General features: G+C 40.5%; 1 protein-coding gene across 1 annotated transcript in view; it reads left to right on the forward strand.

Moving 5' to 3' along the window:
• The first annotated feature begins 3,011 nt into the window (after nt 1-3,011).
• The window catches only part of syn2b (synapsin IIb), a 90,719-nt gene continuing 78,587 nt past the window's right edge, over nt 3,012-15,143 (forward strand). Inside the window, exon 1 of the mRNA XM_083938919.1 lies at nt 3,012-3,821. Within this exon, the coding sequence (XP_083795045.1) occupies nt 3,376-3,821 (446 nt within the window). The 5' untranslated portion in view covers nt 3,012-3,375. The remainder of the gene's footprint in view (nt 3,822-15,143) is intronic.

Here is a 15,143-nt window from a genome sequence, read left to right on the forward strand (position 1 = left end):
TGAGAGATCAACTCTCTCAGCTGCACTGTAGCTACACCATACTTAACAACACACACTCAAGTCAAACCATGGGAGGAAACATTACGGAGGTTCGGGAAGGCCAAAGTCTTGATGATGATGGTCAACACTAATCATATATTATAAAAGCTGGAGTGTACCTTTTGTAAATAGTTGTAAAGTTGTAAATAGTAAAAACAAATACTTCTCTTCACACACAAATTACCACCGTTTAATCCTTGAGTCACCTGCATCATTTCATGCAAGTGTATTATATAATGGCTTTTTGGAAATGTGTTGTGTATGTGTGTCATGAAACATGTAGGCCAGGATGAGCTTAGGATGTTGCTACAGTTCACACTGCAGCTCTGACTCACTCGGCTCTCTTCTGGTTGACTTAACACAACCCCCCTCACTGGGCTTTACTCATCGTGACTACAAATGTGCATCCTGCATATTATGCAAAAACAAAAATGTCTTTTGAGGTTTTGAGGATTAAACGCAAGTCATTTATTAATAATTTTTAAACTAAATTTTACCTCACTATCGTGTTGCCTGACTCAAAGGAATGATTTATGTATTAACTGACATGTCTCTTTGGATGTTGTTTTAATGACAAGAAGAGGGTTAACCTTTTTCCTGTCAGCTCATTTTGTGTCACATCTCTGTAGCAGTTTGACGTTCAGCTGTTTAACCCTAAACACAAGGGGTGAATAGAAAGAGTTGGTGGCTGATGGGATGTGGTGCAGTATTGTGGAGTAATCAGTACAGAACATACATTTCCCAAATATCCCAAATCATGAGTCACTCAAAAATAGCTGAGGTTTAGATATGGGTGGTTTAGAGTACAGCTGGAAAGCAGCCCCTCAACCCCATAAAGGTCACAGAATACATTTCCATCTATTGAGATAGTATCAGTGCTAACACAATCTGTATTGAAGCTGTTCGCTTCAAGTATGCTCAATGCTTGAAGCTGAATGAGCCGTCAACTCTGATACATGAGTTGAAGAATATTTCTAAATTGGTGAACACTTTACATCCTTTAAAGAATAATTGCCAGTGGAGTTACTGTAGCTCTGTATTTTCTTCTACTGCAGTCTTTCTGTTCTTCTTCTTGTGGTTGAGGCGTGTGTGTGATTTCCTTCCCGCTTGGATAATCTCTTTTCTCTCTCTTTTGTGCCGTCATCTTCTGGCAGTTTTTTTTTTTCTAATGTAAAGCTTGGAGCAGCAAACCGTACAGACACAGTCTGCTGCTGGCATTTAGAAGTGCTCTTCTCATGCCCTGAAATAGTGACTGCATAATGAAGTGAGGCAAGAAGGAGATGTTTGTTTTGGATTAAGAAGTGAAAGAAACACAGGAACAAATGGTGTGACGCACAATCATGGCATTTATGAAAAATTTCATTTTGGTTTTAAATGGTTCCATAGTACTGAAACAGCTCTTTAATGTTCTTTCCAGTGTTGATCCAGGGAGCTCTAATATTCTGGTGCTTTTTAAAATTGACTGCTGTCTGTGACACTGTGGATCATTTTATCACTTACCTGTGCGGTCTCAATCTTGGGCCCGTCCTCTTTGCGTTGTATATGCTGCCCTTGGGGTCCATTTTCAGAAACATAATATTATTTTTCATTGTTTTGCTGTCTTTAAAAACAAAAATTAAAGATTCAATGCAGTCTCATTCTAAGAGATTGTTACATTTGGATTAAATTACTCTAATGCTCTTGACCCTTTAGCCTCTTACAAGAGATCTTTTCTTGGTGCGATTTTGACAGCTCCTTCAAATTTGATGAACAGATTAGTTCAGTTGTCAAAGCTGATTTTTTTTTAGCTGAGACTTTTAGTCGAGGTGGTGGCCCAACTCTCTTCCCAAGATCGTGAGAGCTTTTCATGCTTTTATTACCAGTATGTTGATCCTGTACAGCACTTTGCACTGCATTGTCTGTCGGTATGCGACGCTGAGGGTGAGGGGATTGTGGGAATTAGAGAGCTATTCACCCTGCACGCTGTTATTGTCTGCAGGTTAGACACTCACATGGACTGCGTGCCTCTTTGCTGACACCCAGAAATGACACCAGCACACACTTCTAGTGGGTCATAAGTGATGAATAAGAAGGATTAATATCATAATAAAATGCTAATATTATCCCTTTTTTAAAATGCTGATGCTACAATATCCTTAAGTGAAATCATTCAAATCTTACAGCAATATTAATGATTATTACTATGACAGAGATCACAGGATGATTCATCGCTGCCAGTACCTCCATGTGCTGCTTTCTTAGGCTGCAGAACAGCACACATTATTGAGGAGCAACACGTTCCACTGGAGTGAATAATTTGACTGATTAAACAATCAATAGGATCCATGGCAGAGAAATAAATCACTATGCTACTCCCCTTCTTTCTCTGTTTTCCTGCTGGGATCTGGCTAGGCTTCTTCACCTTACTGGGTTGAAGTACAAATATACTATGCACTAGATAATGCCACATGTTTTTAATGGTAAAATATTGGCATAAGCACATTCTCAGGGAACAGTGTTTCAGCACTGCTGCATGCATGAGCCCACATTGGGGCAACACAGGGGTGTTGGAAAGGAGGGTGGAAAGAGGGATGAAAGGAGGTGGGGCTTGCAGAGCAGGGTGGATGGTGTTTCCATCTCTGAACTCCACCTTATGGGCGCTCGCAGGAAACCCCTTCCAGTGGCTGCACACGGCACACAGCGCTACAAGGCTGCAGCACGACACGCACACGTAGCCTATGATGTAGGAGGATGATGACAGGACAGAGTAGGCGAGGGGGAGGGGGAGACAGCCAGTGAGTGTGCCACGTGAGAGAGCGAGTGAGCAAGAGTAGAAGGGCAGAGTGAAAGGGTGAGATAAGCAGAGAGAGCAGCATCTCTTGAGCGCATCCAGCACACAGCAGCTCAGGAGGCAGGAAAGCAGAGCAGAGGGGGGAGAACACCTGCACCTCACAGAAGGGGGCAACACCACACCTCTCTCACTAGGACACACGCTCTCGCACGACACGCATGCATTTGTGAGGAGGCGTGAGGCTCAGGAGGAGGAACACCACATACACGCACGCTGTTCTGCTGGCTTAGCTGCGCTTTGGAGAGCTGTCTCTTGAAGACTGGACCAGAGCTCTATCCATCACTTCATCCATCCTTTTCCTTTCTCCAGAAGCAGCTTTCCGTCACCCGTCACTCGATCATTTGGACTGATTTGCTCTCTGTCATTCATCTAACCTCTGATTAGTGTGTCTCTCTGTGACCATCTCCGCCTGTCTCTGCTTTCACTCCATTCAGCCAAGAAATCAAGAGACACGCTTGGAGTGCAACTAACAGACCGACTGAGAGACCCACCTTTCGACCGCAATCATGAACTTCCTCCGACGCCGTCTCTCTGACAGCAGCTTCATGTCCAACCTGCCCAATGGCTACATGACAGACCTCCAGAGGCCCGACCCAGCTACTCCTCCTCCCCCCACCGCCACCTCCCCTTCCCAACAAGGTGCACCCCCAGCCACAGCGCTCGCCCCTGCCCCGTCCCCAACCAAAGCTCCAGCACCATCCCAGGTGCCTGCCAGCTCCCCTGCTGCTCAGGAGCGGCGTACGAGCCAGCCAGCTCAGCAACCTCAACAGGCCCAGTCCTCGTCCTCCTCCGGTGGTTCCTCTGGCTTCTTCAGCTCCTTCAGCTCCATCACTAACGTGGTCAAACAGACGTCTGCAACTGTTGCCACGTTTGTGGAGCAGACAGCTCCCTCGCAATCACTCTCCAAGAAGTTCAAGATCCTGTTGGTCATTGACGAGCCCCAGCATGAGTGGTAAGTGTTAAGATGCGAGTGACTTCAGTGATGGGTTGAATGTTGGCCAATACACTGATGGGAAGTTGGGTGGTTTGTTTAAGATGGCATGCTGTTCCTAATCTTTTTGGGATGCTCTTCAGATTTGGCATAGAAAAATAAATAAATGTTTTACTTCTAGTCCGCCAGAAGGACCATGATTTGCTCTTAATTTGAAAAAGCTAATTTAATTGCATTGGCCACAAATGAATTATTTTTTGTCTATAGTCTATGTCTTTTTACTAAAATGTTTTATATCCATTCACTCAATCCGCTCTAGAAATAGAAACAGCTCTATTAATCCAAACAGACAGGATAGCTTTTCTCTGGGTTTTGGATTCACACATCCCACCGCCCAGCACTGTCACCTGCCTCTATGATGTGAACCTTTATTACGCCATACACATGCATGATTATGCTAATTTAAGTGTATGAGTGTTTAAGAGCTATGAGTAAATGTTACCATCCCTTTACAGCACAAGTTTGCTAACAGGATGTTATCCTCACGCTTTCAACTCGTATATCATAATAGAGCATGAAACTCTGAAAAAAACATCAAAATGTGAGTGAAACATAAGCCCTTTGCTGTGTAATAATGTTTGCTATCACAAATTACATTATCAGGCTATAAAGGTTTTCTGTGTGGATGTTGATGATGGATTTCACAGCCGTTTACTGCTGTCATTATCTTGGTGTCTCGCTGTGTAGCGGCGACACTTTTGACCTTTTAAAAATTTAATGGACGTTGTAGAGTGTTGTCATGTGGCAATATCGGTCAAAATTATATGCTATCAGTTGTGCGTTATGGGTACGGGTATTATGTCTGCAGTAGATGTACATCAGTATAAGCTATGTAAGGGTATGATATGTGTACTATGTTTTCTTTTTTCTTCTCATATTTTAATAGACTGCAATCAATCAATCAGTCAGTCAAAAAGACAATCGGAAGAAAAATCTGGTCCAAGACCTTGGTCAGTTCCGATATTCGGATTATCATGTAATGTCAGCAGTTTTCTGCTCCAGACCCACCCAAACGTGTGATATTTCGGAATTGAAATCTGGATGTTTACGATTATGATGTGATGTGTCAGTACAGAGCTAGCATTATTCTAAATATGATTGTATTCAATTTACAGCATTATACCAACATGATGCTGGTCAATTATGTTCAGGCTCACTGTTTTGAGCAGTACTTGCCCACGGCTATGGAGTGTGCGAGCATGCTGACCACAGTTCACTAACATCCATCGATGTCACTAAAAACCCAGGGATTCTTAAAGTTACATAAAGCACTTTTAAATTGTACAGTATTCCAATGCCATAATACTTTCCCTCTATAATCTGGAAAACATTTACTAATTTATGGTTGCGATCTAGCATTGATGAAGTAATGGTTGAGGTATAAGCCTGTGAATATTCTCATTTGTCCAGGTCATCGTTATCCCCAAAGAAATCTTAGTCAAAAGCAACTGGACTTGGTTTTTTGTCTAGGAAGACGTTTCACCTCTCATCCAAGAGGCTTCATCAGTTCATGTACACATCTGACCAGGCTGGGACTGGTCCAACTATCTGGTGTGGAGATCCAGGTATTTAACCTTTCACAAGGCCGGTGATGTCACTGGGACCCTTTGTGCTCCAAGTGCCAACAACCGTCGTTAGAGTGACAGTCGTTGGTGGGAAGTTGGTTTAGACTTCGTTAGTGCTCTATTGAGTCTTAACGACAGTCGTTGGAGTCACAGGAGGCCCTTTGTGAACAGTTGTTCTTTGAGGTTAGATTGTTGAATCTCCTGGTGGGGATGAAAGGGCAGCATTGTAAATTGGAGATAAGTGGTGTCTCAGTCCTCCTCCTCTGTTTAGCGATGGTTTCTCTACTTTTGCACAGATTGCTTCTTTTACTCCTCTTTCAAACCATCTGTCCTCTCTGTTCAGGATTTGGACATTACTGTCATCAAAGGAGTGGGCTTTCTCCATGAGATGTAAGTGGACAGCAGAGTCCAGGCCTGAGGAGTTAGCTTTCTTGTGTTGGGCCATGCGTTTATGCTGTGGTTGTTTTGTTTCCCCAATGTAGAGATCATTGCATTTCTCGTTGCATTGGACAGCATAAACCAGATTGCTTTTGTGTGTGTGTGGTGTTCTGTCCTTGGGATGTACTAGTCTCTATCTGAGTGTGTTACTGGGTTTGAAATACACAGGGATGCAGTGTTTGTTGAAGATCCTCCTGAGTTTCTCTGATACCCCAGCCACATACGAGTTAACTATGTTGTTTCTCTTGTTTTCTTTTTCTTTCTCAACCACTTAAGTTTTCTTTCTGGAAGCAGCTGCTGTTTTTGACAAATTTCTTTGGGGATAATGGTTGAGTTACAGACACTGGTACGCAAAACAGACTGAATGGTTTTCACTGTTTAGTGCAGTGGATATTATTTCCAACACTTTCAGAACAAGCTATCTCTGTAACAGTACATTATGCATGCATTGAAACATGCATGAGTGCTACCATTATACTGAATGGGTCCGGCAGCTTTACATTATGGTAATCCTGTGTCTCTCACTGGGACTGTTTTTGGTGGCTTATGATTGGATGGCTGCCACTGTCATGATGTGGCGACATCTGAAAGTGATTCACTGCAGCCTGCATTCAGAATAGAGGTGCTTCAATGTATACTTACGGAAGTCCTGCTTTTACAAAATATTTAATGACCGTATGTCAGTATTGCATATTTATCTGAATATGCAATGTGTATAATATCTGAATGGAAATAGATTAAGTGAGGTTTGTGTTTCCTACCTCTTTGTACCTGCTGAACACATAAACAAGTGCCAACAACTAAACATAAGCCATTTGAGAGTTAATTCATCCATAGTTAGCTGCCTTTTACAACCAGATTGTTGCCCTTTTAAATCCCTATACCCTGTCGTTGCTAAAAAACCCTCATGGCCTACAACAGTTATTCTCAATTATGCGTAACCTCCATTAACAATGTGGTTTCACATGCATGATGTACTGTGGTTTTACATAGAGGGGATATGATTATTCTACATGTTTGAGACATGTACATTATGCATAAAATAGGTATTAAGTGAGTTTGGGGTCACTGCATTGAATCTGCAACCTCAGGCATGATCTCCAGAAGTCCTTCCATTTTGTTTGTAAACAATACTTAATCCAAAGAGCTCAACATAAATATTAATGATTCTTTTGCAGGGGAGCGCTTGCAGACTGAGCTTCCCTTAAAGCACCTGAGACAGAGAGGCATTCTGCTAAATGCTATTGATTTTTCACTCAACAAAGAGCAGGGCCTGAGACTCTCTGTAATATAACTTGGAAAACATAAATCCCCCCTCTGTAATGTATCTCGCTCAAGTCAAGGATTGACTCTTTTTTATCGTTTTTGATGCATAGCTTCAGCCTGAAGCCAGACTTTTATTTAATGATACATATCATCGTGAAACTACTTTCATTAATGTAATTTTGAATTAAATCACAAACTTCATGTGTAGAGGTGCAAGGATTAATAGACTGAGTGATTGATTGATTGATTGATTGATTGATTGATTGATTGATTGATTGATTGACTGACTACCTGCCAACTATTAAATTAATAGCCAGCCCCTCGTGAAATGTGTTTTATTTGGTTAATAAAACAAAACAAAACCCATTTTGTATACATAGTTATACAGTATGTACAAAGTTTAATAAACACATTGATAGAAAAGCATAAGAGGCAAGGATATGCAATTAGTATTGGTCATTTTCATCTTCAATTACGTTGAACTATCTAACTAACTGAACGCCATATCTGATAAGTTTGAAGTGGATGATAGTAATAAGAGGGAACAGCTTTTATTTTAACTTGCTTCGTCTGTTTTCCTGTCATTCTCCTTTCCACAAAGTTAAACATCTTCTATTCTCTAAGTTAAACTTCCTTTTAGATATCCATTTAAAATTTGCATCTTGAAATACACAGGGAAACTAGACGTGCAGTTACAAACATACTATAGCTCTAAATAATGCTGGCATCCCATTAAAGTACTAGCAGGCAGTTACATAAGCGACCGCAGGTATCATGAGTCTCTCTGCATCTGACATCTCATTCTCTGAGCTCCCAAATATCGACTGGGCTGCTATGATGGCTCACTCTGACTGTGCTGCAGAAAGAGAGTCCAGTAATAAAGCCTTGAGATGAAAGAGTGAATGTATTTTGCAGGCAGTTCAGACTGTGTGTGTGTTTTTGAGTAGCTTCATGTAATCCTTATGTAACAGGCCCGGGCCTATTGAGGTGGGTGAGGGAAGAGACAGTGTCCTCCAGGGCCTTTCAAGGTGATTTCAGTAAAGAGGGGAGGATTAAGAGAGAAGATCTGGGAATCTCCCTTTATAGGATGTCTATGTGACACTGTGTCCTGTTTGTCTCTCTCTCTGCCCTTCTCTCTGCGTCGTTCCTCTTTGCTCTCTCTCTCTGCCTTTTATCATGACAGCCTCTATGTGTGTGGCTCTAGAGAAAGTGCTTCGGGTTCCTGATGTGATGAAGTAATGAGAAGAGACGTGGTGATTCAGCAGTTTCTGCCCAAAGGCCACATCTGCTCTCTTTCCTTTGCTCTGTATATCTGTCTGCATCTCTCTCACTGCCTCTTTTTCCTCTCCTTTTCTTTATCTCTCTCTGTTTGTCTGTATGTGCCATGTAGTTTGTGCCTGTGTAGTGATCTTATTTACCACCTATATTGCATAAGTACCCATCACAGAAGATTATTTCGGACTGTTGACTTTTCAATATAACTCATAGCAGAGGGTTTGCTGGTTTGACTGCAGGTGGAAGCGCAGTTCTCTGACAAGCAGGGGTTGGTGGTGAATGTCACCCAATCGCTCTGCAGTTAAAGCTCAAGCTCCAACTGGTTGACTGGTTGGTATTTGAGAGCATACTGAAACTGCTACACTGAAGTGGTGGGGGTATAAACGTTCTTCTGGGGCTGGGCAATATGACTATAGTATTTTGTCAAACCATATACAAATGTCGTTCATAATATTTTTTTGCAATATCGTGTCTATCGAAATGTTAAGAAATTAGCGTCCGAACTACGTTAGAGCAATCTTTATGTTATTTTGACAAAGCTTTACGTTCTGATCCTTGCACATTGTGTCTGTTTTGCGCTTTAGTTACTATTATTAATAAATAGGAAAATGCTCTTTCATTTGTCAAGTCTGTAATTCACACAGAAGTATACAAAAACAGGCTTTACCGGGTGGTTATTTCATATAAACAATTTATTTATAGAATTACCAGAAAACATGCTATATATATTTGGGCCATGTCGCCAAGCCATAAGCTTTTTTAGGGAAGGTTTTCGGTGCCACTGTGTGCAGAGGATTGCTCGATTAATACTGTATATAAATATTATTATTTGTATTATTATTATTATTAAAGATAGTGCGACTTGTTGCTGCTCATGGGGGAATTGTTGGGTCTCTGTAAATCATGAATTAATCCCAGAAAGTGGTTATGACCTACTCTATATGTAAAGTGTCTTGACACCATGAATAGAATTGAACTGTATTGAATTGAATCAGTTTTTATTACTGACTAGGATGCATAAAAACTACAAAATAACGGTTTCCTGAATTTAAACAAGATTATTACATTTGTGCATGCATGTATTCGCATAAAACAAAGTCGTTCTAATTTTCTCCATCGCTTGCTAAGACAGGAGTCAACAGTGAGAGCAGGTGGGGAGGTGGAGCCTCTCCGTCAACATCTCACACATACACACACACATGAATCTACAAGCACCTGCATGTTCTGTTGCTATTTTCTGTGGTTTGGTAATAAGCAGCTCATTGTTGTTTGCTGAAGATATGCACTTACACTTTTGCACAACACACCTACATACATCATTTACAAGGGTGCTTGTGATCTGCTGGATGCAGTTTTGACTTCACGGCAGTTACTGCAAATTATTGGTGGCATTATGGTTTAAGTTTCAGGTCCACAAACACACACACACACACAGACACACACACACACACACACACACACACACACACACACACACACACACACACACACACGCTGAGAACTGACCTTATTAAGGCCTTTATAGACTCCTTTTTGTTTCGACCTCCTGATGTCTTGTACTTCTCAGCTGTTACTAGACCAGTGGCATTTTGACACAGAAATGACACAGAAACAACTCCATGGTAGTAATTGTGTAACCTTGTAACTTACATCATAGGACCTGGTTGTTTTACGAGTTCAAAAGCTTTCAAAACTTATGTTTGATTATTAAAGGCTGTTATGCGTTTCACACATGACTGTCCTCACAAGACAGACAAAAGCTTGTATCATTTATTCAAATGGATAATATGATCAATGTTTACCTTTACTGTACCTGACAAGGACCTCTAATGGTGTGTGAGTCATTTAACAACTGAAATTTACATTTTTCACTATTTTTGGATTTTCCATGTATTAAAAGAATTATTGAAATTGTTAGCCATACGGCCGCAATTAATCCCAAACCGTAACATTTAGTAATTCAAACCACAATGTTTTTCTAACCTTAACCAGGTAGTTTTTGTGCCAAACCAAACCAAACCTTGAAGCTGTTTTGCAAAGAAAGTTGTAGAGTCTTTGCACACACACATATATATTACTACATGGTAGAAATATACACTGGTTTTATGGTGCAGTTTTCATGATTAGCATTTTAATTAATATGCTTATGTTCCATACTGTCTCTGTTAGTTCCTCGATAAACAGAAGGCTTGTGTTTGCTTATGCAGATTTGTGCATGTCAATACCTACTGTTTAATAACCAGCATTAAGACGAGCTTTTATCCCTAAGGACTGTTAGCCAAAGATCACCCATAACATGTATGTCAAGAAAAGCAGTTAGCCTTTAAGCTCATTTAAGTCAGACATGAAGTGAAATATCCCCTTTGTGCATTAGTTAATAGGCCAATATATGTTTCCCTTTACTACGACTGTGCTGTTTTTTTCACACTCTCCACTGTGGCAGACATTTTGTAAAGACAATTAGTACAGCACATACTGCCTGTGCTCTCTCCATAAATTTACACCTCAACCGGCTGTTAAGTCGAAGGAGCCAAACAACTTGAGTGGTTTTATTCCCCAAAACATAAGAGAGGATAGGGCAACTACGTTCATCAAACAAATTTTGACAGATGCTCTTGACCAATGAAATGATGGGGGCGGGGCGAACATGATATGACGTCACAAAATATGACGGTTGGATATTGACCAGACATTGACCTGCTGACCAGAGCAGAGGAGAGGAGACCTTGAAGATCAGAATCTTAATGGAACAAGGTATATATCACTATATTTCATTACACTCTAGTCTGTCATCATGTTTTTTTACTTCTACCTATAGACGGTAATGTTTGGATACTAACCACGTTTCTACTCTTTCATGCAGGTTAAAAGCAGCTCCTCTCAGATCATCCGAGCCGCCGGAGCAGGTCGTCACATCCTGACATTCAAAATACGCCTGAATCTCATCGGATGGAAAAAGCAATCATATTCAATAAATGAAACACTCTGATTGGTTGCGGAAAAACGTCATCTAACACGCTTATTGGTCAACGTTTGTCCTGCCCTTCCTTCATTCTCATTGGTCAATATCCAACTGTCATATTTTGTGACGTCATATCATATTCGGGCCAACGATGCATGTGTAGACCTTAAACCTATCAGACGCGTTTATAGATCATAGGTCAACAGCTCATTTTGTACGGTGTTGTCAAGTCTCAAAAAATGGTCTCACTAAAATGAAATGGCTACTATGGGGTATTACCATAACACCAACACAGATGAACAAAATTGTTCTCATTGAATCCACAAGAGTCTCAGCTTTCCAGGTATATCCAATTTCAAGTCTGTTAAGTGACCCCAGTGTGCAGAAATATTCAAATACACAATTTCAAAATAGGCGAACATAACACATTTATATTGCACAAGAAGAACTGCATGGTTATTGCCCACACTGCATAGGCATGTCTGTAAAGGGGAGACTCGTGGGAACCCATTTTTATTCAGATAGTTTGAGGTCAGCTGTCAAGGGACCCCTTTGTAAATACCAGTTTTAGCTTCCTAACAAGCTCGCATGGCAAGCTCACACAAGTGAGGCAGACTTTGTGACAGTACTGTACTTACTTAATTACCATACCACTATTTAAAACAGGCAAAATATTTTCTTGAGGATATCATACCCTCACAGGTTGAATATATTGCAGAGTAAATGCACATCAGTAATCACTAATAATGTAAAAATCCATTTATCTCCAATGATAAGGGCATCAGATGGAAGATCAATGCCCCAGGAGACCAGATATTTCAATGTATTATTATTCAAATCTAATCATGCAATTTGACCTTCAGTCTGATTGTAGCATCTGCCCATTTTAGAAACAGACCTCTTCAGTCCTCTTCAGTGGGATGAGGAGGCACTCGTAACGAGCAAGGGCAGTTTTGTACAGATGCATCTACTGGAGCTTCTACACAAAAGCATTATATTCCTTCATAATACAATATATTTCCATTTAATCTATAGTTAAATTTTACGAAACCTAAGCAAAAACAAGTCGAACTAATGCCTTTTAAAATAGGAAACCTTTTGCTTTATAAGCAAAGATGAAATCCCCAATTATGTCCTCCTATAGCTGTATGTGCTGTATGTTGTTTGCAACTAAAAACAGAGGTGAAGGTCAACTTGGAAAGTTATTTGTACATTAATAGAAATAAGTTGTATTTTTTTGTGTCATTAGTAGGCTATTGCTGCTGGTTTTTGTGTTGGGTGCTACACTGGAATATTCCAGTGATAAACCTGTTACTATTCATGAGGCACACAGATACCTCAGAGAGCCATAAACGAGACCAAATAGCATCACAACCCCTGGTGAAATAGTCCCCTGTTGCTAGGCAACAGGTAATCCTCTTCACCAATAGCAAAAAATTTATGGTTGAAAAGAGGCATTGGCGGGATTTTACCAGAACTGTTTGCAGTGCACACTTAGTTTCTCTGCACGAATTGCACAAATAAATGTACTAATGAAGACATCAAAATTGAACTGAAAAGCTTCCTCATCTTACATTTCTCTTTCTTGCCGCATTTCACTTCTACATTTGTAGACATTTTATGAGCATGAAATAGAAAGTTCAACAAGTATTAAAGCGGAACTTGGGTATTCTTCAACCGGGACCCTATTTTCTTATATTTTTTTATGTCTATGAAAAAACAACAATTTTAGAAATTGTTCCAGTACTGAGCGTGAGTGCTGTATCTGGTGGCCAGGCTGCAATGTAGTCCAACAGGGCAACCGTCAGTGTACGTCCACTGGGAGTGATTGTTTTGTTCCTGAAAGATCAAATCTGCTGCGTGTGAATCGCATAGTTTGCTCCTTCTTGTTCTTAATGTAAATTGTCAATAGACCTTTTTAGGTTGTTAACATAAACATTCTAAATGTGTCCAAGTTTGATTCCAGTTGCCGTGAATGTGAATGACATCAGCTGACAGGAAGTTAACAATGACCAAGGCTGTTGCCTAGCAATGGAATTTCATTAAAAAGGTCTATAAAATATATCAGTCTTGAGGTCTTGGTGTGTGCTGGAATTTTAATGATTTGGTTTAGTGTGGTCTACCCTGAAGCAGATCAGTAGCTTTTTCAGAAAAAGTGGCAATTGTGACTGTAAACAAAGTCAGTGTAAGTTGATCTGCTGTACAAACTTGCTGTAGGGGTTGCTACTGGCAACAGAACACCCAACTGTGGGAGAATATCTATATCCATGACAACTGGGTAACCTTCATCTGCTCAAGAGGACTGTGTAATACGGCTGAAAGCTAGCAAGTCTTTGACATTGAGCTGTGATTGTTTTTTCAGATTATTTTTAGTATATGCTACAATGCAGGTGGAAGTGTCACTCATTGGATTGTTTTGAATATTCACCTTTGTAGTTTTGTTTTGCACAGTCGGATTTTGTAAAGCACATAATGGACCTCACAACTCATTCACATCTTAAATTCAGAACCACTGCTGCTCAGTTCCTTTATACAAAAGTTGACCAGCTAACTATTGTGCCAGCATTATGCTGCATTTAAGCCAATAGGAAGGAGGTTGAAAAATTAGCAAGATCGATAACTTAGGGTTCAAATATCGCTTAAGCACTTCTATTATATTCAATGTATAATCCTATGTGCTTACCCTAATTAGTGTGGACTACGGCGTCTCATAATAAGAATCCTTTAGCTTGAGTCTGACATGACTGACTCGGACAGGCCTTTTCCTCACTTTCTTTTTGCTTCTGAGTACAGAGGATGGGTTATAATATCACCAGCAGAGCAAGGGGAGTTATTAAGCAACTACAAATGTCATGATTCTAATTACAGCTGAGCAAAGTAGCCAGTTATTACATCCAGTTTGAAATGTAATAGAAGGGGACCACATGCATATTGTAGATGTTCTGGGCTAAAGAATTGTATATTCAAAAGCAATGGCATTTAGGTTGAGAACTACTGTACTGTAGGTAAATGGACTTCTTCTTCTTCTCTCTCTCTCTCTCTCTCTCTCTCTCTCTCTCTCTCTCTCTCTCTCTCTCTCTCTCTCTTCTGTCCTAGTTGCCATGAAAACATACTAATTCGATTGTTGAAGAAATACTTACACCCATTTGCATCAAGATTTGTATCATTAGAAACCCAGTCATATTTTTGAATGGCCGTGCATCATTCCCTCATTTTCCCCTGAGTTGGGATAGAGCCGTATCTGCCTTTAACACTTCCTGTTTTAAATGACGTCAAAATCGTCATATTGCACCATTTAAAGAAGTAAGTGTTTATGTGACGGGCTCTGGTGAGAGCCCATCAATTGGGGGTTGGGACCCACTGACGCTAAAGACCCATAACAGATTAGTGGGAGGGACTTCACTTGCCGAAACTAACATCCACCATCGTACTTGGAAGCTAAGCTAAGCTAATCTAAGCTTAGCTAGGATAAGATAACAGGTGCTGCGGAGAAAGCTTGTGAGGTAACGATAATGGCAGAATGTATGATATGGATGAAGGGGATTTGAAGATTTACATTTTGATTACATATATGACAACCAGTGAAGAATGTCTTTTGACAGTCGCTTTGGGGGCATGTGTGATTCTGATAAGACTGAATGTCAACGTTTGCATTACATATTTTTAGCTTTATCTTCATTTTTGAGCAACTGAGCTCTGGACGCGGCCAGTCATATGAGCACACCTTGAGGTTTGCACTGAAGTATCCACACTTCTTTCCTTTCTTTCATCCTCTTC

Source organism: Echiichthys vipera, assembly GCF_963691815.1.
Source record: "Echiichthys vipera genome assembly, chromosome: X".
Lineage (NCBI taxonomy): Eukaryota > Metazoa > Chordata > Actinopteri > Perciformes > Trachinidae > Echiichthys > Echiichthys vipera.